Source organism: Muscardinus avellanarius (assembly GCF_963383645.1).
Source record: "Muscardinus avellanarius genome assembly, chromosome: 4".
Classification (NCBI taxonomy): Eukaryota; Metazoa; Chordata; class Mammalia; order Rodentia; family Gliridae; genus Muscardinus; species Muscardinus avellanarius.
In genome coordinates this window covers 89,336,605-89,362,616 of record NC_137789.1, presented here as the reverse complement: position 1 = coordinate 89,362,616, position 26,012 = coordinate 89,336,605, and the positions used below count along the sequence as shown (strand labels likewise).

Here is a 26,012-nt window from a genome sequence, read left to right as displayed (position 1 = left end):
TCAGTAGATTAGTGAGTGATAAGCAAGCTCTTTGACACTCTGCCCATGCTAGACCTTAGGAAAAGCCAGAGAGCAGATGCTTTCTGACTTTAGATTTTATGTCAATGTTCAATCATTATCCCACAACCATGCCAGGACAGGAACACACTTCTTTTTTTATTTATAGCACAGTATTTTTAAAAGTAAAAACTCTGGAAGCTACTTAATTGTCTGTTAATAATGACTGGTTAAAAATATTAGAGGACAGCCATTGCAACATACTACACACTTAAAACAACCATTAAAAAGAATGAGTTGCTTTATCTGTAATCCCAGTACTTGGGAGGCTGAGACAGGAGGATCACAGGTTAGAGGACAGCCTTGGCAATGTAGTGAGTCTCTGAGCAAACTAGTGAGACTCTGTTTCAAAACAAAACAAAAAAATAAAATAAAATAAAAGGGACTGGGAGTAGAAGTAGCTTGGAGGTAGAATCTCCTTGGATTCCATCCCCAGGTACTGCCCTCCCCTCCCCCCCCACACACAAATGAGTCACCTCTTTCTACATTACATAGAATGATACTCAAAGAGACCAATATGCAAGCCAGGATATAGAGTGTGCTAACATTATATACTAAGATACTTCATGAATTTTTTCCCATATGCATGCATTTTTCATTCAACTAAATTTCATAAAAACTAAGCAACCACCAGGAAACATTAGAGGCAGCCCATTATCTAAGGTTTCTAGATTTCTTAAATGATCCTTGAGTTTATGTTGTATCTGGTTTCTTTCTTCCAACCTCCAAGTGAATAAAGTATCTATAATTTTGATACTTTTTCTAACTTTATACAAGCGCAGAATTTCTTCTTCATGGAACTCACTAACCTCCCACCTGGATGGGAAGAAGAGGTATGTTGCCTGCTTCTCACTCTCACTCCTACCCTGAGCTGGGAAGCAGGAATGGCTAGAACTAGGGCTCATGAGCTAAGGTGTGTAGGGATGGAGGGTCTCTGGCCACAGTCTCTTCCTTAGGAAGGGATCCAATAACCAGGGCTCTTAATGTATGGCCCTTTGCGTCTTAAACAGAAGGGCCTTCTTTCTTCTTTTCAATGAAAGGGTTTCCTGTTTCCTTTCCTCTATTGTGCTTTATTGGAGGCAGCAGGCCTCAGAATTGGCCTTTCTGGCACTTCAGAAAACAAGCACAAGTAGAAAAAGAAAGTTTCTCCAGGGAGAGGAGGCTGAGTCTTCCAGACAAAGGGAATGTAGCAGTAGACATCCCGCCAGCTCCCTCAGAGAAGAGCCAACCAAAGCATGTGTCCTGTTGGCTGGGCTCCTGAGCCACTTCCGGGAACAAAAAAGCAACAGCCATTCTAGGGCATCTGTGCTATTTAAGGAAACTTTCTGGACAATTGATCAGTCACTACTATTCTTTGAATGCCTTGCACCCAGCATTTTGTGGTTTTGGTGCAGACTTTCAGAATACTACAGGGTAAGTATAAATTGGGAGGTTGTTTTCCCATTTCCCCAGTATAAATATCGAACTTGGCAAGTAAAAATGCAGTTTAGATTCCATGGCCTGGATTTTTTTAAAAACAATATACCCCTATCCTCAACTTGGTATATCTTCATTTTGAGTTAAGCAAAAGTTGGAATATTCTACTCACTTAATAAGAGAAAAAGATAGTGGAATATAGGAGAATTTGTTATTTCTATTTAAGAATTATTTTTATCAAAGTAATTAGAACAAGCCTTCCTTGAATGTAGGACTATTTAAGACATTTGAATTGATTTAACACAAAGATTATCGTGTATTTGTTCATCGTATTTTCATATACATATATCCTCTCTGCTGACCACCAAGTTCTTTAGTTTTACCTTCAAGGATATCCCTTCCCTGTCCAATAGGTATTGACCACTTAGAAAATATTACTACTTTATTGGAAACTAGTAAGATTCAGAGTTCATAATCATTTGAGTTTTTCAATACAGGACACATTTTCTTTAAAATTAGTATTGCTTTCCATTTAGTCATTTCTCTGATCATCTTGAAACACGTCCCATTTTTGTTCCTCTAGAACATGTGCGCACACACACACACACACACACACACACACACCCCTCTAAGGTCACAATCCCAAAATTTATCTCTGCTTCTAACATTTTATGATATTAGACATTAAATTTTATTTCAAAGACTGTCATAGTCTAGAGAAGTGAGAAATATAATCTAAGCATTGAGGCAGTACACCAGAAAATAAGCTAGGATTTTCACGTTAAATTTTAGGCACCTATCACTTGTCATCCCAAGAGCTTCTTGCATCCTGGGCTCTAGAAGTAAAAGGGAAAAAAGTTATGCACTTAGGGACTACAAGCACAAATTATTATTTCCATCCAATATAGATTATTTATCAGAGTCAAGATAACAATGAATGTGTACAAACATTTACATAAGGAAGAACAGACAACGCAATGTGGCACCTTTAGAAAAATAATTAAAAGTTTTGTTGCATTTACAGGTAAGTGCCACACTGAGAATTTACAACACAGTAATTTACTGCAGTCACAGGGGAGTTCCATAAAGAAACAAGGCTCTTACACTCCATATTTTTAAAAGGTATCAACGGAATGCTCAACTATAACCACAATATTTGTACATCCTTAGGACTGAGCTGACAAAATTCCTAAAAGATTTCCATAGCATATATTATATAAAAGGAGTCCGCTGAGTACAGACAGCCGGCTTAGTGTCTCTGGCAGGTGTGAAGCCTCGATGAATTATTGGCTTGATGGTGATCTTTCTGTATCCGGCAAGACAGACCTTCTCCACAGTAACAGCGCTGGAATATCTCCAGCCCATGGGAGCCTTTTCGCCTATGCTTGGTGCATACTTGACCTTCTTTGAGAACAGGTTTGCAGATCTTGGACCAGAAATGCCTGGCACAGCATAGTCCTGTGGCACAGTCTGATGATCGGAGACAGATAGAACCTTCCTGTCCTGTGAAGGAGGAGACAGTAGAAGAAGACATATAGTTACTGATAAGCTTATATCACTTCATTGAATGATTCAAAAGACATTTCCTGTGTGCTAACAAAGGAGAATGAATATAAAGACGCTAATCTACCTTTGGTGTGATAAATTTTTGAAGATGCTGTTGTTCTTCTGGAGTACCCATCCAAGGTGCTGTGATCGTTGCCAAAGCTTTCAATGATGGTTTCCTCGATTTCCCCTCGATGGAAATGATTGTGATCAGAAGGCATACATATTCCTGAGAAAGCAAGAAATGCAATTAGTTCCCAGGTTGTAATGGATTACTGCTAATAGCTCGGATCAAGGCTATGTCTGAACTAATTGAGATTCTTGTGCCGTTACTTTAAGCAAAAGCCAAACTTCCTCCTTGGGGCTAATGCAAACACTCCCCAGATGGACAAAATATCAATGAGAACACTGTGTACTGATATGCATTATCCCAGCATTGCCACTTAAAATACTTGCCCTCTAACTGTGGTAGTGCATTGAAATTTCTGTCCATTTTAATATCAGCCACTTATAAATTTGTTTTTTAAGATAAATTCTCTGCCTTTGGTGCTCTTTGGGTACTTCCAGACAAAGTTAAGCAAATACACTTCCAGCTCACTCACTAATTGCTTTAGTGTATAATTCCAATGTTATAAAGATTGATTTCATTGATCTTGGTGTACTGCTGACTCCAAAGCAGGATAGACACCCTGCAAGTTTATTACTGGAGAACCCTTGGGCTATCTAGAGCCTAAGTCTTTGATACATTAAATTTTCCTCGATGGCTGATTGGAGAGAGGAGGGGTTATTTTAGTGGAGGGAGGAGGAAGGATGGAGAGATCTTTCTTTAAAATGGCTAGCGCAGATAAATGGTCTTCTGGCTGACAGCCCAAGGATCTGGAGGTCGAGGACCAACTAGCAAAGTCGTGAGAGATACTTTAAGAAAACAAATGGAATGGACAGCAACATGCCAATGTCGGTTTCCTTGGTTCCTTTCAGAAGGATCCCAGAGCCCTCCTAATCCTCTTTCTAAAATTAAACTCAAGGTTCCCCCGTCCCCCAATAATCTCCCCCCCCTTTTTTTTTTCTTGTTTAATGGAAGAGTACTCTCTGAGCTAAACTATTAAGTCCAGGGATGCAGAGGGAGTTGAGGAGCTCCAAGATCTCCGGACTCCTCTTCCCCCCAGATTAAATACAGGCAATGGCGATAATTCAAGTGAATCCCGCGCGCCGAACACCCATTTGCAGCTGGCACTGCAGCTTTAGCAGAGCTGAGAGTATTTTCTTTCTTCTCTGGGGCCCCAAAGGCAGGATGGCTGGAGTCCCCAAGGGAGCTAACTCGAGGACGCACCGTTCTTGCAGTAATTCCCGGGGCAGCACATCGCGTGCCGCAGGCAGCGTTTCCGGCGCTTCCTGCAGGCCAGGCAGATTTGCACACCGGCGCCTCCGCGGGTGGGGCTCGCACAATACTCGTCCGCTCCGCACTCCTCGTCCTCGGCGCACGGGTACGACTATGGGAAGGGAGCGGAGAGAAGGTGAAGAGCCCAGGCATTCAAGTACCCACGCGTCTAGACCTGGGGGATGCTCAGAACCGTCCCGTCAGTCCGCCTCTGCAAAAGCGGCTGCATCCTGGGCTCCCCCAAAGCGGACTTTGCAAAGGTGCTCTGAGTCCGCTACACTCTGCACGTTCCGCACCCTCCTCACCAGATGGGACCCCTTCCGGGCCGCAGGATCCCGGACGCCGGCGTCCCCGCTCACCTGGTGGTTGTCGAGGGTCTGGTACTTGCTCCCGCCCTCGGGCGGCAGCCCTGGCGCCGCGCTGACCGCAGCGCCCGGGTGCCCGGCAGCGCCGCCCAGCGGCGGGGGCAGGTTCTTGATGGCGTTGGAACTGACGAGCACCGAGTTCAAAGAGGCGCTCGCCCCTGGCGCTCGGCGGCTGCAAAGCGCCGCGGCCACCAGGGTGACCAGGAACCGAGCAGCTCCCGCTGCGCCTAGAGCCGTCATCGCAGAGGGACTCGGGCAGGAGAGAGAGGGGAAGGCGGGCCCCTGGGCAGCCTGGCTCCCGACCGCGGGCAGGAGCTCGGCCGCCGCCGCGCGCAGCCGCCTTTATACCGCGGCGGGAGCGGTCCGGCCGGGGGCGCACTGCGGGGCCGGATGGGATTTCAAAGCGTTGGGAGGGGCCGGGAGGGTGCGTTTGTGTACACGGAGGGGGTGTGGACACTCGTCACCCCTCCCCTGCGCCCGGCTCGCGGGGCGAAGTTATCAGCCAGCAGGAAGGAGGCGACTTTAATAAGCGCCGCGCTCCGTAGAATGGAGTTATTAGTACCGGAATTATTTTCCCGAGCCGGGTATTGATAGTTCCTGCAAAACCACTGATCGTCCCTCTCCCTTTTGTCAATCTTCCTGCCTGGCGCTCACAAATAATACTCAGTATTAAACACAACCTCGATCAGAAATTCAAAGGCTCCGGGGAGTTCCAGGGAGTGGAGGCGAGCGCGAACTGACCGCGAGCGGGTGACTGAGGGGCTTGCAGACTTGTCTGTAACTTAGTGTAGTTGCTTCCTCCTCACCCGCCTTCTCTTCCCCACCTCTTGAAACTGTGCAAAGAGAAGGAAATTTGCACATCAAAAGTGGATAAAAAAGAACTAATTTTCTTTTGATGGGGAAGTTTAGAGGGGGAGGCGAGAGACTGGCATTTGGAAATGACATCAGAGGTGAAGAAAAGAGGGAAATGACCATCTGATAATCGTTGATAATCAACTATTTAATGTGGTTCTTTAACGTGTGAATGTGGTCCGTCACGGCAGTAGATGAACTTATTAGCCAGACACAAGGATCAAAGTGCCCGGGAGCCCAAGAGCAGGTCCCCAGGCGGGGCTCAGTTGTCCTTCCTGGCTTTCCCGCTCAGTGGCTGGTTAACAGAGGGAGATAAGAAACCCTAAAGGCTCAGTGCCTGACTCCCTAGGCTAGTAATTTCTATCTTGAGAAGGAACCCTTTTGTTTGACCCCAAGTCAAACCTTTTGCAGATGCAGGAATACCACCTCCAGGGAGATAACAGACCTTTTTGTGGAAAGGAGAGCTGAAAGGGTGAAAGGAAGCTAGAGAGTGACTTTGACATCATTTAAGTCAGTGTGCAAAAATAATGAAGTCATGCTGGTGTGTAATAATGTTGCCATGCTTGTAAATTAGAAGTAACTATGTACTTGGTTAATAAAAGCTATTAGAAGCCCTGGTTTCATTGTTGGGGCTTTGGCTTTTCCTTCCTTCCTTCTTCCCTTCCTTCCTTTCTTCCTTTTCTTTTATTTCTTTTTGCAAGAGGAGAAATAAGAACAAGGGAACAGTGAATAAATATTTGTATTTATTTATGAGAGTTCTCGTGTGTGTGTGTGTGTGTGTGTGTGTGTGTGTGTGTGTGTGTGTGTGTTACTGGAGATTGAACTCAAGGACATTTTACCTCTGAGCTACACCTCCATCCCTATTTTATTTTTATTTTGAATGATCTCACTAGGCTGATGAGAGTCTCAGTACTTGCTGAAGCTGTCCAAGAACCTGCAATCCTCCTGTCTCAGCCTCCCAAATCCTGGATTACAGGCATGTGCTACCATGCCCAGCTAGGTCTTCTTTATTTCAATAATGACAACTATAAGATATATAATAATACTAAAATTATAGTAACAACAAAATTATATAATTCTTTTAAAACATTGTTATGAGAAAATAGACTACTATGTATGTGAGTTAGGAAAAGAAAGAGTGATTATAAATCAGTACTGAATAGAAAAGACTGGAATAGATTTATTTTGTGCTTTCCTAATGTGTAGTCCATCAATAGTAATTTAATACTCATACCTACTATAGTCATGCCTGTGAGGGCTACAAACTATACCCAGCAATTAGCCTTAAAAAAGGTAATCCTAAAGTTGAGAAGGGAGCAGTATTTCCAGAACAGTTGGTAATGTTCTGAATTTTGGTTCCTTGGATTTTAGAAGTCATATTAAAAATGTTTTCTGCAAATTCTTCAGTGGCTATTCTAATTACATTGTATTCTTCTCATCCTCAATTTCATCTATCCTGAGAAATTTCCTCTGGTTTATTGATAACTCTAGCTCAAAGTCTACAATTGACTAAATTCTACATGTTGTCATTAAGCTTTATTATACATTTGTACAATAAGGTAGATGTGTCTGCTTCTCTAGGAATTTTCAGAACAAACTTAAAATTTAGAAACAAAGGGAAAGGTTTTTGTCCGTGTGTGTGTGTGTGTGTGTGTGTGTGTGTGTGTGTGTGTGTGTGTGGTACTGGGGTTCCTGGAAACCCTTCTACCTCTGGGCTACACTCCCCAGACCCATTTTATACTTCTTTATTTATTTGGAAACAGGGTGTCTTAAGCCAGCAAGGCTGGCTTCGAACCTGCACTATCCAATCCTCCTGTCTTTGCCTCCCAAACGCGGGGATTACAAATGTGCGCCACCATGCCCAGCTGTCCTTGTCTTATTTTTAAAGTGAGTGCCATAAACAAAAATAAAAGAATGAATATGTGAATCAATCATGAAACAGCTCTCTGTCAGATGTTGTCAGTGGACTTGATTTTGACATAGGCTAAAAGGGTTAAGGAACAGGAGATTTGAGGCACCATATTATCACTTGCAGAATATTACAACAATGTCAATAATCAGTGTGTTGAGCCCTTTTTGTATACCTGAAAATCTACAAGCCCTCTTAAACTTGTGTGATGTTGCAATGTGGGAAAAGAATCTCTTCCCCGCCTATCTGAAAATGTCTTTTCCTGATCCTATTACCCTATTTAAATATCTCTTGAAATTTGCCACCTAACAGGCAGATTCCTTTCCTTTTTTTCAAAAGAGATGGTACATGATTAATACATTCAATTAATTTTAATGAATTTTGAGTATTGGATTCACAAATGAAACTGATGGGCTGGTTTCTACTTTCCTATTTTTCATAGAACTTTACTGAAGATTTCATAAGTTTAAAGCTAATAATAAGGAGGTCAATATTAGGGTTCCTGCATTGTACTAAGAACTGTTTTTGGTGTTGTTTGACAACAGATAAACGTGTGTTATCTACGGACTTGTCATTTAATGGGGGGTGGGAGTAAGCTTACAATTCATACAGAGGAGAAATTGCAGGGGTGGTCCTCAGAGAGGGCTGTGCATGTAGCAAGACAATTTTTTGTTCCAAATGTAGAAATAGAATTTTCAGTAGAGTCTCCATTTGAAAAATGTCCCATGATTTGATTTGCTCAAGGCATCAAGAGCAGAAGGTAAGTAAAGAAGTAAAGTGAGGTTCATTGTTCTCAGCAATGCCCATAGCTCAAAAATATTCAAGGCAGTTCCCTTGTTGACATCGACATGGGAGCATTTTTTATAATCAAAACAGATCATATTTTGACATATACTGGTCATGGAGAAGAAAGAAAAATGTTCAGGAAATGTAGCCAAATCTGAGGAGGGAGGAGGAGATCTGAGGATTCTGGGAATCTCTTCTACATACAGCTGGTGACAGAGGTGCCAGGGCCAGCACAGTTTTAGTTGCCCTATTATACTTAATCTTTTCCTGTAAGGAACCCTGTGTCTTATTTGATCTGGTTTTAATATGACTGTAACTGGCATAGTAAGTTTAATATTTTTGTTTAAAAATAGGAAAATATGTTCACCAATGTAGAACTGAACCTTATAGCTCAGGAATGGCACCATAAGACATGTCTTCCTCCTATTTTAGGTGTTGGGTGCCATGCGTAGACCACTCATTAACCTCTTCATCTGTAAGGCAAACAGACAAATATGTCCTCCAAAACTGAAGGAATTAAAAATGCAGTAGTCATGAAGGAACCTCAAATGTCAAAGACAGAAGAATAGTTTGCTGACAGGGAAACTATTCCTTTACATCAGAGTGAGTAGATTTAGATTTGCTGTTATTTAATATCACTGCACTAGCCAAGCATGGAGTAAATGGTAGATATTGTTAGCATTTTTGTTGGGGCCAGTCTTGGATTTACAGCAGGGATTCCTCATTCATGATGTTTAATTAAAAAAAAAAACGTTATGACTTTCTCATTTGCCTTCAAAAGATTAGTGTTTTTTGTGGGGGGGGTCTTAATGCTCTTCATGGTGTTAAAAGAGCTTTAAGAAAAGGCCAGTTATGATTCCCCTGGGAGGTTGGATTTTCTCTAGTCTGCAGTACAAAGGGAAGGCGAGATTTGACAGTGATTAGAGTTATGTGGTCAGTGGAGATGGCCCAGATAAACCAGACTTCACGGTAGCTTTCTAACCTAGCTCAGGAGATGAAGAGAAAAGACTTTAAAAACTAACATGAGAATAGAGCCTAGAATCCAGAAAATTTTATTAAAAAACCAGTGAGTCTGGGCGTGGTGGCACACGCTTGTAATCCCCACGCTAGAGAGGCAGAGACAGGAGGATCGCGCAGGTTCAAAGCCAGCCTCACTGGCTTAAGAGACCTTGTTTCCAAATAAAAATATAAAAAAATAGGTCTGGGAGTGTAGCCCTAAGGTAGAAGGTTTTCCAGGAACCCTAGTACCACCAAAACAAAAACAAAAACAAAACAAACAACCAAAACAACCCAAAAAACCAATGAGGATGGAGATGGAGCCTAAATCAGACATCTGCCTGCATCTTTTCTGACATCCTGATGTGACATCTGTGATGTGTAAAGATGGGAAGCACAGCAGCCCCCTTAATATCCTCTACTGTCTCCAACCCTAAAGATAGGCCAGTGTCAGCCAAAAGGAGGAAGGAGCTTCTTAGGAACCGGCCTCCAGACCTAGAGGGAACTGTTTTCCTCCAAGCTGCTTGGTTCTTAGTATTACCTCCTTTTCCAACACAGGTGGTCTCCAAGGGTCATGGCCGAAAAGGGACTCAGGTCATGGTGCTGGGAGGCTTAGGTAGGTACTATGTACACTGGGCATTTCCTCTGTGATAGCTACCAGCTGGTACCCATGGAAACTTGATACATTTGCTCTCTGTGTTATTTTTTATTCTTAGAATTTGGGATGCAGGGAATGTGGGAGAGGCTTTTCTGACTATAAAAGCCCTACCCCACCCCCAAATGCAGCCAGTACACAGCTTTTGTATTCTGGTTAAAAAAGAATATTTTGCAAAGGGATTGTTCTTTCGGGGAGCCTAAGAAAAAGTAATAATTAGTGACATCAGTACTGTGAACATGTTGATTTTAAAGAGACTGGCATGTTTAAATCCCTGAAAATAAGAGGAATTACTTGAACCAGGTAATTTTCTTTCTTTCTTTCTTTCTTTCTTTCTTTCTTTCTTTCTTTCTTTCTTTCTCTCTTCCTTCCTTTCTTTCTTTCTTTTTCTTTCTTTCTTTTCTTTCCTTTCCTTTTTCACTCTTTCTGTACTGGGGGATGGAATTCAGGGGCATTCTACTTCTGAGCAAGGGCTCAGAATAACCTCAGCTTTATTTTATTTTTTATTTAGAAACAGGGTCTCCCAGCCGGGCGTGGTGGCACACGCTTGTAATCCCCACGCTTGGGAGGCAGAGACAGGAGGATCTCGCTGGTTCAAAGCCATCCTTGCTGGCTTAAGAGACCCTGTTTCCACGTAAAATATAAAATAGGTCTGGGAGTGTAGGCCAGAGGTAGAAGGAGTCCATCCCCGCCACCAAGAAAGAAGAAAGAAAGAAAGAAAGAAAGAAAGAAAGAAAGAAAGAAAGAAAGAAAGAAAGAAAGAAAGAAAGAAAGACTGACTCCCTAAACTGCTGGAGCTCTCATCATCCTGTCTCAGCCTCCCAAGTACCTGGTAAGCATCAAAAAGACACTGTGTGTGTGTGTGTGTGTGTGTGTGTGTGTGTGTGTGTGTGTGTGTAGAGGTTTTTCAGTCACAAAACTGGATGTAATGTAATGTTTTAGATCTGACTCTTTCCACGATTACTGAATTTCCAAACTAGTGACTTGAATTAGAACCTTGAGATGAAAAACAGGAAGCAGACACCTTGGCCGACCAGGGAGCTACAGACCAGAGCGGAGTGGGCCTGCTGCCTTCTGCAAGGAGAACCAGAAACTTCCCACAGAAGTCCGTGCTGTGCAAGTTGCAGGTGCTGACACCCCTGGGAGGCCGGGCAACCGCACCCCCGCTGCACTTTAGTGTCACGACCGTCGCCAGCACACAGTACTGTAAAATGGACCTTGCTTAAAGACTGTCTTTGATGAGCGAGGATCAAACGGCCCGGGCCCTCGGTCTTAATCAGACTTGAGCCGGGTCCGCCTTTGCACAGTCGGTTGGCTCGGCTTTGAGCAGACTGTGCTCAGCACATTCATCTGACCGCGGCCGCCTAATCCCGGCTGAAGCCCCAGGCCGGCCTCAGTCCTTCACACTCAATGGTTGCTGTTGGATTGCTGTGTCAGTTCATGAGCAAATAAATACAGGCCCTTCTGACTTAATTAGAGGAGAGAGGGAAGAGGAGAGGAAGATTGCCACTCGTGCTCGCCGGCTCCCGGGGCGATCTTCTGCGGCGAGGGTAGAAACCCGTTCTTCTACTGCCCCCTGGCGGGATTTCGGTAGAAGTTCTTCGTAGGGAAGCTACGGAGAACTAAATCCTGTGCTTCACTCTGGAGATTTCTTGTATATCGAATCCGTTCTCCACGCCTATGTTTAAAGTTTTTCGAAGCTCAATATTTTCTTTAGTATACCATGCGACGCGATGATTGCATAACAGTTCAAATATTAGTGTTAGGACTAAAAATATCTAGTAGTTTCAATACTGTATATATGTATTTTTCTTTCTTTTTGTTGATACATTAGTATACATGATACTTTGTATGCATATTTTTATATGCACCTACATAATTTGGTCTATTTCAGTTCCCATTTCCCCCCATCCCCCGGTCTTTCTCTATTCTACTGGTCCCCTTTATGGTTCATTAGAGCTCCCTTTCCTTCTCCTTTTTTTTTAATAGCTTAAAATATAAAAGAAAACACCCTTGCTTTTCTGCTGCTTTATTTTTCTTAACATAATGCTTTCAGGTTACACCTATTTTCTTTCAATGACATAATTTCATTCTGTATAGCAGAATAAAACTCCATTAACACCATATTCTAAAGACAAAAGAACTGAGGTCTCTGAGATTTATTTTCTTATTAAATACTTATTTAGTTTGATTGAAATTAAAAGGTTTATATTGCATTCCTGTATAAAATTTCATGTTCTTTAGATTATTAAAAATATCACATTATAGCTTTTCCTAGGTTGAACAAATTTTAGTAAAGGTCATACAAAAAAAAAGAGAAGAAAAAGAAAAAGTTCGAGACTTTCTCTTAGCCACAAACTTACTTAGAAGGCATGGAAGTGCCAGGCCAAGAGTGATCTAGCTAATTAGCTTTGGTCAGCACCTTTGACACATTTTTGTTAATACAATTTTTGATTATCATTTGCATCTGCTAATAATTTTAGAATAGAACTGGTGCTAACACTCTGAAATCTAAAGGTCTAATGTGCATGCTTTGTTTGCATTTAGAATTACTGATTTTCAAGCAAAGGCCTAAATTTGTTGGGAAGTACCTTGATATGGTTTTACTGACAGCTGAGCTGAGAATAATAAGTAATTAAGTGGAGCTTTTATTTGCATATAAAATGAGTATAAAGTAAAGAATCCTTGTTTTGGTAGGCAGTGAAAGGCAAGTATTTGCAAATTAAAAGTGCTGGGTTTTTTTTTATTAAAAGTGGTCTATTAAAAACTCCACAGGTTTGTATTCTTAGTACTTATTAAACTAAATCCACTTTCAGCTTTTGCTCTAAATCCAGCCCTGATTTTCAGTTTTTGTTGATTTCCGTGAATACTTCCACTAAGGGCTATATAAGTGGGGTAGTCCCCAACTTATAACTAGTCAACTTGGAATTTTTCCACTTGACAATTGAATATGTAGAAGTGATATTTATTTACTGAAAACCAAACTTCACATTTTTATTTTTGAACTTTCCCAGGACATCAGGGATATTGGTGATGTAAAGATGCTCTTGTGATGCTGGCACTGGCGGCCCATGGCTCTCCCTCAGACCTGTGGTCAGGAGGTCTGATCTCCACATACAGTATGCTCTGTTCCTAAGCTAGGTTTCCTACGGTAAGTGTACTGAATGAAGTTTAGACTGATGATATTTCAATTTAGGATGAGTTTACCAGGACTCAACCCCATTATAAGTAAAAAAGCGTCTGTCTTTTAGTCATGGTTCTCCAGAGAAGTAGAACTGAATAAATACATGTTGACATATAAGTGGAGATTTACGGTAGTGGCTCAGGTGACTGAGGCTGAGAAGTCCAGTGATGTGCTTTCTGCAAGATGGAGAACAGGAAATGCTGATGCTATCATTCAGTATAAGTCTGAAGGCTTGAGAACCAGGGACATGCCCAGCTTGAGGTTGAAGGAGTGAGAACAGCAGTGTGTGTGTGTGTGTGTGTGTGTGTGTGTGTGTGTGTGTGTGTGCGCGCGCATGCGCGCGCGTGCATGCTGACATAAAACCTGGAGTCTGATGGTCTGAGAATCAGGATCTCTGATTCTGGGGGTAAATGAAGATGGATACCCCAACTTAAGAAGAAAGCCGTTACTTTTTCTCCTTCCCTTTGTTCTATCTGGGCGCTTGATGAATAGATGATGCCTACCCTCACTGGAGAAGGCAAATTTTCTTTATCAGTTTCCTAAGTCAAATGCTATTCTCTTTTAGAAACACTGACATACACACCCAGAAAAACTCTTTTACCAGCTATCTGCACACCCCTTACCCAATTATATTGACACACAACATTAATCTCCATAGGCAATTTTATATGACTCCACTGACCATGAAGAGGGAAAGAGATGCTCACTACCATATAGTATTTACACTGTAAAGGTACAATAGACACGAATAATCTTAAGAACATAGGCAATCGTGCAATGAATTGGCAAGAGCACAAACATTGAGGTGGTGATGACCTTTGAGTATTGTATACATAACATAATACTATTATTATTAATATTACTAATACTATTACTACTAGTAGTAATAACAATATTATTGTGGTACTGAGGATTGAACCTGGGGCATTCTACCTTTGAGCTACATCCCCAGCCCCATTTTTTATTCTTTATTTTGAAGCAGGGTCTCACTAAGTTGCAGAGGGCCTCACAAAATAACTGAGGCTTTCCACAAACCTGTGATTCTCCTGTCTCAGCTTCTCAAGTATGGGGATTACAAACGTGTGCTACTATGCCTGGCTTATTATTTTAATGTAATTAAATGCAAATTTATGTAATTTGATTTTAAAAAAGAGCAGTTCTCAAATGTTGACATATCTCTCTGTTGATCAATAGATAGATATCCATTGTCCCAGGTGGTCAAGGAACCAAAGTTCAACCTTATTAGGATAGAAAAAGTTCTTAGAACAAATACATTTTCAGTGAACCACTGACCTTTCAGTACAAGTGTTGATTCAAATAACCTAACCTTCCATTTCTCCAGAAATGGAAGTTCTTTCACTCTGTAAGAAAAAAAAAAAAAATATATATATATATATATATATACATATACATACATATATATATGCTAGCAGACTATATTATTTTACAATTTTTTTCATTCAATATTGTTTGTAAAATTTCTCCATGTTAAATGTACCTGATATATTTATTTTAGTATTATATAATTTTCATTGTTAGAATATGCAAGATTTAGTGGTCCATTATCCGGGTGATGAATAGTTTATTTTCTAATTTTTTTTACTATTTCAAAATGCTTTGGGAAGCATGTTCATGTGTGTGTTTGCACACACACATACACACACACATACAATCTCACAGAGAACATATGTAATTTTTTTTTTCCTGAAAAGTATACCAAAATCAGTAGAAGTGCTGAGTTGTTGGATATGGACATTTTCAACTGTATTAAATATTATAAAAATTGTTCTTCAAATTTTTAATAATTACCACTTTCACCAGCAGTACATGAAAATTTTACATTGATCTATATTCTTTTTTTTTCTTTTTTTTTTTCTTTTTTTTGGTGGTACTGGGGTTCCTGGAAGCCCGTCTATCTCCGGGCTACACTCCCAGACCTATTTTTATTTTTGGAAACAGGGTCTCCTAAGCCAGCGCGGCTGGCTTCGAACCTGCGCGATCCTCCTGTCTCTGCCTCCCAAGCGCGGGGATTACAAGTGTGCGCCACCACGTCCAGCTACATTGATCTATATTCTAAACATTTATTATTTTTAAATTTTAGTTTGAAAATAACATGAGTTATTTTCATATGGTTTAAATTTTAAATGTGCAGTTTCTGATTATTAATGAGGTAGAATATTTATGTATATATTGCTATTTTCAGAAGAGAAGATGTAATCTAACTAATTAATTAACTGTGGCAAAATCAATAATTGTTCAAAAAAGGGAAATTTCAGGTTTCTCTTGAGATCCTGGAAAAATCTAAAATATAGCATTAAGAAATCAAAAACACCAGTGCCTTAAATATGCATGCCATGACAAGGTTGAATTCATGTCAAGGAAGCATTAGTGACTTAATATTGGAAATATTTTGCCAAGTTTGCTATAATAACTAATTAAGAAGAAAGCCATGAAAATATCTTAGTCTTGGCTAAAAATAATTTAATGCAACTAAATACCTAGTCATAATTTTCAAAAAGATTGACAAACTAATTTTTGGTGGTACTGGGGTTCCTGGAAACTCTCCGAGCTACAATCCAGACCTATTTTAGCTTTTTATTTGGAAACAGGGTCTCTTAAGCCAGCGAGTTGAACCTGCACGATCCTCCTGTCTCCGCCTCCCAAGCGCGGGCATTACAAGCGTGCGCCTGGCCAACTAAGAGCATTCTTAATGTGCTTATATGTATGTATATAAAACCTCTATCAAAAATCTAATAACTTTAAAGTCTCTGCTCTAATTTCTAAGTCTTTGATCCATCTGAGTTGATTCCTGTGCATGGTGAGAAGGATTCATATCCAACTTTCTACAAATGGATAGCCAGTTCTCCCAGCACCTTTTGTTGAAAAGGCTAAGATGATTTTAAAGACAAAGTTAGCAGAATGTAGGGTTTCCCTATGTAGGACATAAAAAATTCTTATAAAGGTGTGCTAATTAATCCAGGTTAGTATTTCTACAGGGAGAGATAAATATGGTAATGAAAGACAATTGAGTGTGTGTATGTGTCTATATAATTATAGATATATACATACTTTTTTAAAACAAAATTTTTTATTGAACATAAATGGTATGCATTTAAACTATATTTGGTGCCCTCTCCCCCACCCCCATTTTCCCTTCCTCCCTCCCACCAATGGTTGTCCGGGTTAACCATGTCATATTCATAATTTTACACATTCAGATGTAGACCCTCAATAATCAAGATCAGCCTTCCTCCTCTCCTATCTTTCCATTCAAACTTTGCTGATATTTCTCCTCCATTATCTGGAGTCCCACTGGTATCCTCTGTGTTTCCTAGTTTGGGCATATTAGAGGAAACATATGTACCTTCTCCTTCTGTGTTTGGCTGATCTCACTTAACATAATGTTCTCCAGGACTTTCCATCTTCTTGCAAATGATATAATTTTGTTCTTCTTTATGGCTGAATAGAATTCCATTGTGTGTATTTCCCAAAGTTTTGCTATCCATTCATCTGTTGATGGAGACCTGGGTTGGTTCCATATTTTGGCTATTACAAATTGTGCTGCTATGAATATGCATATGTTGCTGTAGTTCTCTGAATTCAACCCCTTTGGAAAGATACCCAGGAGTGGTATAGCTGGATCTTATGGTGGATCTATTCCCACCTTTCTTAGGAATCTCCACACAGATCTCCATAGTGGCTTAACTAGTTTGCATTCCCACCAACAGTGTAAAAGAGTTCCTCTTTCCCCACATCCTCACCAGCATTTGTTGTTATTTGATTTCTTTATGCTTGCCACTCTGACTGGGGTTAGATGGAATCTCAGTGTAGTTTTGGTTTGCATCTCCCTGATGGCCAGTGATGTAGAACATCTTTTCATGTATCTATTGGCCCTTTGTATCCCTTCTTTTGTGAAGTGTCTATTTAGTTCGTTTGCCCATTTCTTGATTGGGTTGTTTGTTTTGCTAGTGTACTTTTATGCACATAATATACATATATGAACTGGAAAAACGGGCACCAATATTAAAAAAATAGTCCCATTCACTTGAAATTTCATACAGGGACATTAAAGGCCAACTGTTAATAACAACATTTCCAACCTTTTAGAAGTAAATTAAAACATATCTCTATCTTTATGACTATATATGGGAGAATATGGCCATATGAGGTACAATTCATAAATTATATAGCTTGATAATTTGATCATTATAAAATAAAAACTCTTCTAAAATACATTATAAAAGGTAAATAGAAAACATTTTCAAAATAGTTGATCATTAATATAATTCTGTGTGTGTGTGTGTGTGTGTGTGTGTGTGTGTTACTGGGGATTGAATCTAGGGACATTATACCTCAGAGCTCTATTTTTTTATTTTTAGTTTGAAACAGGGGCTCACTAAATTGATGAGAGTCTCACTACTTGCTGAGGCTGTCCTCGAATCTGGGATCCTTCTGTCATGGCCTCCCAAATATTGGGATTATAAGTGTGAGATGCCATATCTGGCTTTATTAATTTAATCTTAATTTGGTTAATTTCTCTAGTAGTCTATACATAAAGAGATAAATGAAAAGATAATATCTTTCTCTTTAGTTTTCTAAGTAGTGAAGTACATAAATAGGTAACTTATCTAATGCCACACCATCTTATTCCTGAGATAAAGTTAAGCTGGCCACTTTTAAGATGCATACATTGTTTGATTAGTTTTGCTAATTTTCTGTGCCTATGTTTATGATAGAGATTGAACTCTATTTTCCTTTCTTTTGTGTATTACTGAGGTCTGGTTTTAGAATCAAGATTGGATCAACCTCCTAAAATGAGCTGGAGTCTTCTTGTTTCCCCCTCAATTTCTCTGGAATAAAGGGTCTAGGAGAGGAATTTTCTTCCTTGAATTCGGAAATGCAGATGAAGTCCAGGCTTGCATGAACCTATGTACCGGCTCCATCTGCCTTGACATCCTAGGTCAGCATTGTCAGAACATCCAATGATGTTACAAATATTCTGTGACTGTGCTGACCTACACGGTGGCCATTAGTCATGGTATGTCTGTTATGATTTTGTGATAGGAATTTGACAGTTCTCTTATTTGTCTGTACTGATCTCTTCCTAAAGTATTCTGAGTTGCAAATTTTTTTTTGTAACCAAAGCAACCATCCCTGTCTTCTGGCTTACTTTTTCCTTTTGCAGAAGTTTTTCATATTGTCTTGTTTAACAAAGGTTTCCCTTATAGATTGGATATGTAATTGGGTACTTATTTATTTTAAATATATTTTCCCCTTCACTTGAATTTTTCTGTAGCAAGTAGAAGAATCCTAAAAGGACTTTAGTGTGTGTTCTGCTATATTTTTTCAAATGGGGAAAAGAGAAAACAGAAAAGCACAGACGTAGAAAGGAATAACATCCATGGACATTATCATACATATGTGAGAATACCAGTGTCAGCCTCAATATCCTGTATGAGGAAGGAGAATGTGGAGAGGGAGCCGGGGCAACCCGCCAAGTACCTTGTGCACCCATGTCACTGTCATCATGAACTACATTGTGATGTGAGACTACAATGCACCAATAAAAATAGATATGAGAGAAAAAAAGGAGAGTAAAGATACTTACTCAAATCTGCATGGCAGATCAGTGTTAAAATCAGGGTCTTCTTTGAAACTCCTAATCTTTTATTTTTAAACTTAGTGCTCCTCCAATAACTTAGTGGTTTCTGAAGGGAAATCAAGTTATGGTTGTTGTTGTTGTTGTTGTTGTTGTTGTTGTTGTTGTTGTTTCAGTACTGGGATGGAACCCAAGGGCATTCTACCTTCGAGGTATACCCCCAGCCTTAGTTTTATTTTTATTCTTTATTTTGAAACCAGGTCTCACTGAGTTGCAAAGGGCCTCACTAAGTAGTTGAAGCTGGCCATTAACTGCGATCCTCCTTTCTCAGCCTCCCGAATGCTGGGATCACAAATGTAAGCCACCATGCTCGGCTAAGTTATGGTTTAAATGACTTTTCCATGCATCCTTCTTAAGTCTTATGATGCATCACCTTTTTGTAATGCAAATAATTTTAAATCATCTTTGTGTAAACATAAGTGTTTTGCATACCACAATGAAATGTTATATGCCCAAATCCACTTGGTACAATCTGTGTTAATCTTACTTCCAAAGCATCCTTCTACAATACCTATTAACATGTTACCTTTCTGGCTGTTTTCTCATGGCCTCAAGATGATGCAATCTTCATCATGTTTCCCAGAAAGAAAATTAAACAAATTAGGTTTTCAGAGAATTCTTATGCTCTATTTTAAGAAAAAACAAGCCGGGCATGGTTGCGCACGCTTGTAATCCCCGCACACGGGAGTAGGAGACAGGAGGATCATGCAGGTTTGAAGCCAGCCACGCTGGCTTAAGAGACCCTGTTTCCAAATAAAAATATAAAAATTGGTCTGGGTAGAAGGGTTTCCAGGAACCCCAGTACCACCAAAACAACAACAACAACAACAAAATAAAAAATAAAAAATAACTCAGCATCCAGAATTTAATAAGAACTTAATGACCAAGCATGAACATGTCAGAAAGAGTTTCCTGAAGGTGGTTATGTCTATTTCAACTTGAGCTAGCCTTTAAAAAGTGAGAGAGAGGATAAAAAGAGACTTAAAGGTTACAAATGCAGCTGTAAGTAGTTGCAAAAGGCTGGAGGTCAAACAAGAGATTAGGGATCCTGGACTTGTCTTCACAAAGGAGTCTCGTTGCATCCTGAGGGAATTCAGGGGAAACTGAAGAGAGCTAGAAATTCCAAAATAATTGGCAGCTTTTCAAAGATCCTGATCTCAATAAGGAGAATGGAATGGAAGAAGATAAGGACTGGAAGAAGGAATATTTGAAATATATATATATATATATATATATATATATATATATATATATATTAAATAGAAGCTATTTTACAGATGAAAAATCAGTATTATGAATAAAGAGGGCAAACAGAGTATTTTGCACGTAAACTTACACAGATGAATAGGCAGTATGAAGCTGCGTGTGGTGGCACACACATGTAATCCTAGCACTTGAATGGCTGAGATAGGTGGGTCACAGTTTCAAGGACAGCCTAACCAACTTAGCAAGATTCTGTTTGAAAATAAAAATTTGGACTGGGGGTGTAGCTTAGAGGTAGAAGGCTCCTGGGTTCCATTTCTAGTGCCAAAATAATGATAGTATGAAGCTCACAAATTTTGGTATATCTCATATTTTATTTGATATAGATCTCATTTTTATAAAAAGTAAATTTAAGTATAATATGCAAGCATACAACTTGATGAGTGTTAACAAATCAAACACATTGGTGTTACCAGTTAAATCAAGAAGTAAAGCTACCACAAAGCTCCTTCTTATTCACTACTCCTAGCTTCTTCCTACGTATAACCATTTTTTTAACTTTCTTTGGAATTTTTCAAAATTTTCTCTCAAGAAATGAGCAACCATTACTCATGAACTTAGAAACTTAAACATGAAAAGAACTTCAAATGTGACCTAGTTCAGTGGCTTTTACAACTCATTAAAAATTAATAGCACGCTAACATCTTCGATGACAGCCATATACACCCCCAATCTGTAGAGCAGATAACCTCGGAAGCTCTCCACTGAATCTGAGTCAGGAGTCTGGAGGCCGTGGAGACTACTCATTATGTTCTCCTTCCTTTCACCCATGTATTCCTCTCCCCATTCCATCCCGGTTCACTCAGATTTTACCTCAGTCAGACTCTAAAACTCCGTGTAAGAATCACTAGTTCATTGTGAGTCTTCCTTTTTGATCAGGGTGGTCAAACTTTTCTAGAAAGGCAGATAGTAAATAATCTAGGCCTACCTGCCATACAGCCTTCCCCTCACTTCTCAATTCCCCTTCCCTTGAATTTTTCTGTAGAGAGTAGAAGAATCCTAAAAGGAACACACACTAAAGTTCTTCCCCTCACGACTCAATTCCAATGCTACTGTAACACAAAATTATAGCTGTAGATAGTACCTGTTGATGTTGTTCTAATAAAACTTTACAAAAACAGGTTGTGGGCCAGGATGGTAGTTTGGCAACTCCTGCCTTCGGAAAACAAGGAAAGGGAGGTTCAGAAAGTAAAGTAACTGAGAATCACAGAATTGTGTTACTAAAAAGAACTTTGAAAGTCTTGTCATGGAGAAGAAAAGTAAGGCCCCGGGCAATTCACATTAATTTACAAAAGTACAGCAATTTCTGGTGCATATACCTCGACAAAGGGTTACATAGAAGATATCAGAATTATATCTGAGGTGGTACTTTGTTTCACTCCAAACCTATTTTTAGAGTTAAAATTCTCAGGTTCTCCAGAAATCAAAAATACCACATTCTTCCTAGGAACTATAAATCACCCCAATCCAGTAGGTAACAAGATTTTTACTGGATTCCTTGTTTCTCGTGTCTTAACACCAGTTTCTAGATTTGAAAGTCTTTACGTGGATTACCCCAGTAACTGGTTGCATAAATTTCAGATGGAATATATCCAAAGAATGTTTTCTCCCATTTTCAAATTATCTTTGCTCTGTCATGTCTAAGATGCTGTTTGTCAAAAGACTAGGAATCTGAGTAAATCCACTGAGTCATCAATGCAGTTTATACCCTCTATGATATAGTCTTAAGATATATTCTGTGCTCTCCTGCCTGAGAGTGGGTTTTTCATATTTCCAAAACATCTTGCAAGCCTGGGGCAGGTCTTGTCTTTTTCCTGTATGTCTGCAGTATCTTATCAATTGGAATGGGGAGGAGTAAGCAAGGCCAAAACCTTAGTGGTTAAAGAACACATTCCACTTTAAATCCTTTGTGAGCTGGCCAGGGGCTTTGCGGCTGCTCATCATCTCCTCGTTCTCTCTCTGAAGTGGGCAGGGCAACCACTTTTGAAGTATTGCTCGTCACAGAAGTAGAGGAAAGAGAAGGTAAGGAAGCAAGAAGTGGCTCTTATAGCTTCTGCTTCAAGTGACAGGCTAGCCTTCCAATACTCAAAATAAGTCACATTGCTAACTCTGACTTCCGTGGGGCAGAGAATCACCCCAGAGAAGGAAACTGGACATTGTTGAACTGTGCACAAAACCAGCTGAGCCCCAAGCGCAAGTCTCTTATCATTTCCCCCTAGAGGAATTCAAATATCTCATGCAAATGAACTCCTAGTACCCTACCCTGGCTTAAGATATACTAGAAGTGAGTACAAACAGATCTTGATTTTATAAAGCAAGATGTGGATCAATTCCCTAAGAAAAATAATTTTATTATTAATAAAAAAGAGCTTTCAGAGATAAACACTACTGTGTGTACATTTCTAATATTTTTGTTTGCTTGATTCTTTTTGGTACTGAGGATTGAACCCTGAGCTTTACTCTCAATCCTTTTTATATTTATTCATTTATTTATTTATTTTGAAGCAAGGTCTTCCTAAGGCCAAAGTTGGCCTCGAGCCTGTGGTACTCTGTTTCAACCTCACAAGTACTGAGATTACAGGTGTGCACCAACACAACTGGCTTCAATTTATAGTACTCTGGGGTTGAAAAGTTACAGAATACAGGGAAAACTCTAAATAACATGCTCGGGACACTGTAGAGGCCGTCCTGTATTGCATGCATGGCATCTTTCAGGCTGTGACAGACTGGGAATGGTCTGCAACCATTAACCTGTAACCAGCTTGGGAAGTCACACATCACACAATCGACTGTTATCCTTCAACTTATAGTTGAGTCCTATTGTCATGGCTAAGCAATTGTGTGCTGATTTTGTTCTTTTGAAAATAATATGTACAGGTGTGGCATGGTGTGGGACAACATCCTAGTCATCTCCAACTCTCTGCACTCTGCCAGCTCTCTAATGACCAACCTGCCCATTGCTTCCAAAACTGTGTGATTAGTTAAAACAAAACAAAAGCCCTTTCAGGATCAGAGAAGAGTGTTCTTAGATGTAGGCTATAAAAATCAGAAAAATTAAAGGATAAATATTAAAAGTTTATGTCACAGTTTTATTTGCAAAAAACCTAATACTGTTGGAGATGTTATTATGATATAGTGTTATATTTAAAACTAGTTTACTGACTCTGAGGATGCAAGTTGGACTTAATTTCTAATTTTCATTAAAAAGGGGATTCAATTCATTGTCACTGAAAACATGAGAACAACACAGAAGCAGACAGACTGAAGGACTCTTCATAGTGTGCACTGGATTTTAATGTATGCCTCATATACTGCAGCGAAAAGGAAGGAATGTTTACCATGGGTTTGGAGAGTTGAATGTGTTATATTTTCCAATCTGTACTGTGAATGCGTATGAAGCTTAACAGAAAGACCAAATGAACAAACCTTAGAGATAGACTTTAAAGTTGCTTTTCACATTAAATAATTTTCTCCTAGCATTTAGCATTACCTGAGAATCCTCCCTTTGATCATTTGACATTTTGGGGCATTTTTCGGGGGAGCAGGGGGGGCAGTAGTACTTAGGATTGAACCCAGGGGCATTCTACTTCCAAGTTACACTTCCAAGCCTACTTTAATTTTTATTTTGAAATAGGGTCTTGCTAGGTTGCTGAGCTTCTTGCTGAATAGCTGAGGCTCTCCTCAAACATGTGATTCTCCTCTCTCAGCCTCCCAAATACTGGTTAGGATTACAGGCATGTGCCACCATGCCCTGCTGCCTTTGGACTTTAATGAGAAATGCCTGAAGGAGTAGTGTTGGTAATTTAGTAAAACCTGCTAATTTCTGGTTTCATGTGGATACCTACATGTACTTTGTTATTCAGAGCGGATGCCCCAGTGAAATTACCACTGAATTCTTTTAAATGAATTATTCAATTTTTTATATTATTCCTTGAGAGATGGCTGGATTAGAAGTGTTTTCTAGATTGCTAGAGTGGCATTCTGCAATGGCACACGCATGGCATTCCCAGTTCAGCATGATATATCATTTTTGTTCTTTGAATTTTGTCTGGAATTAAACATGAACTAGATTCAAAAGTAATTATTTTTATTTCAACTCTATAAAGTATACAACAGGCACTCAGCAATTACAGCTGCAGGAAAAATACAGAGCAAATCAAAGCAGGTTAAATTTATGAAAAAGTTTTTAATCTACATCAAAAGAGTGCAAGTGGTCGATGACCATTTGATGACAGTGTGTTGCATTCTGACTAACAAAGGACTCTTTCATGTAGAACAAATTGTAAGAGGACAATCAAATAACCATAGCAGGAAGAATACAAAAGAGCTGACCAGTTGTAAAAACAGCATACATTGAAATCAATTCGATAGGTGATGCTTAAAGAAATGTCCCTTTATTCAGAAAGCCCGAACCTCTGAGTCACTATCAAGGTGCCAGAGCTCACTCTGTTGATGCAGGGGCAGATAGAGAGGAGGGAGAACAACGTACTTTCAATGTTTTGCTTTCTAGGTCTGTTGAAATCTTGCCGCAGAAGTGATTTGCATATACAAGAACTCAGAGAAAGCGTCCTGTTTTGTTGAGCAGTGCACCAAGGTCCCTTTTCAACACTGGTTTCGTGAGGTGTGGTTGGTAGTCATTCCGAATTTTCTTTTGGGTTGGACCATAATGGAGTCTACAAAATGAGCTATTTTAGAACTTGATTGCACTAATTTTTTTCACTGAATCTGCACAGCTTAGCAAAACAGGAATACCTGTATACAGACTGATAGTATGTCATATATTAATTTGACCTGCACATACATTTATACATTTCACAGAAATGACGCTGTATCTCATGAACAGATACACAGCTCTGGTACATTTAACAGAAATAAGAGAACAATTTCATCATTTCTGTAATTCATCAATATTATATAATAAAGGCTTATAAATTGTTAGCAGAAAGAACTGTAAAACGCAGCAAGCTAAGAAAGGACAACATTTTGAGGTGTGTTTGGCTTTGTCATGCAGCATAACACCAAATTTGTTTTTCTTTTTTTATAAGATGCCATGAATTTAAGGCACTTGCAACAATGCCAGATAGCCAGGTCATGTTCTAAACTATGGGACAGATGAATAACAGTACTGCTGACATAATTTTCAATAATACCGACAGTTATGACATTAATTCAAGTCTACTCGGACCTAAAAACATTATTCAGTACAAAGGAAATAAAATCATAATGCTGTGAAACACTAAAAAATGTTATATGTACCACAAAATATCACACAAAAATATCTATTTACATAAATATTTGTCTGTGGTCCTAATGTGAAAGAAAACATTGTTATGGGTAATGCACAGATTGCCTCTATGGTATGAAATCAGTTCTAATGTCTTTGTTTTCAATATGGTAGCTAACTTCTTTAAACCTAAGTTCATCATCAGTCATTTAGAAATAAAAAAGAAAGGTTCAGTGAGGCCGGATACCTGTATAAGTCACATGTAAATTCCATAATTTAAAGTAAAAAATAAATTTGTGTTGAATGTTTATAAGGGTCTGATTCATGTAACAAAGTAACAAACCTAAAAATCAATTATAGAAATTTTTCAGAAGTAATTTTCCTAATGTATTCAATCTATCTCAAATATGTTCTTTTCCTTGGCAGTTTTCAGTTTTTCTATGAGTCAAGACTCACAGAAAGCCCTTATTTCCCATACTCAGATTATTAACAGAAGACTTGTTTAACAAATTAAACAGGTTGGCACTATTCCAACTTATCCAGATGTTCTTTAGTATAAGAAAAAGAGGGGACATGAAAAATTCCGAGATAACATGAGATGTATTATATGAAGCTGACCATGAATTTTAGCCCTAGTTTCTTCATTAAGACAAGATTTAAATCCTTAAAACTCAGTGTTGAAAATCAGATGAATGGTTTCTGTTAGTCATTCTTGGAAGATAG

General features: G+C 39.4%; 1 protein-coding gene across 1 annotated transcript; it reads right to left on the bottom strand.

Annotated features, from left to right (window-relative positions):
- Positions 1 to 2,722: 2,722 nt before the first annotated feature.
- DKK1 (dickkopf WNT signaling pathway inhibitor 1) lies at positions 2,723 to 5,001 on the bottom strand (the record flags this gene model as incomplete). The annotated part of the gene is made up of 4 exons (XM_080694475.1): positions 2,723 to 2,976; positions 3,104 to 3,247; positions 4,349 to 4,508; positions 4,756 to 5,001. 4 exons carry the CDS (start codon positions 4,999 to 5,001, stop codon positions 2,723 to 2,725), a joined length of 804 nt encoding a protein of 267 aa, XP_080550601.1.
- Between the last annotated feature and the right edge of the window lie 21,011 nt (positions 5,002 to 26,012).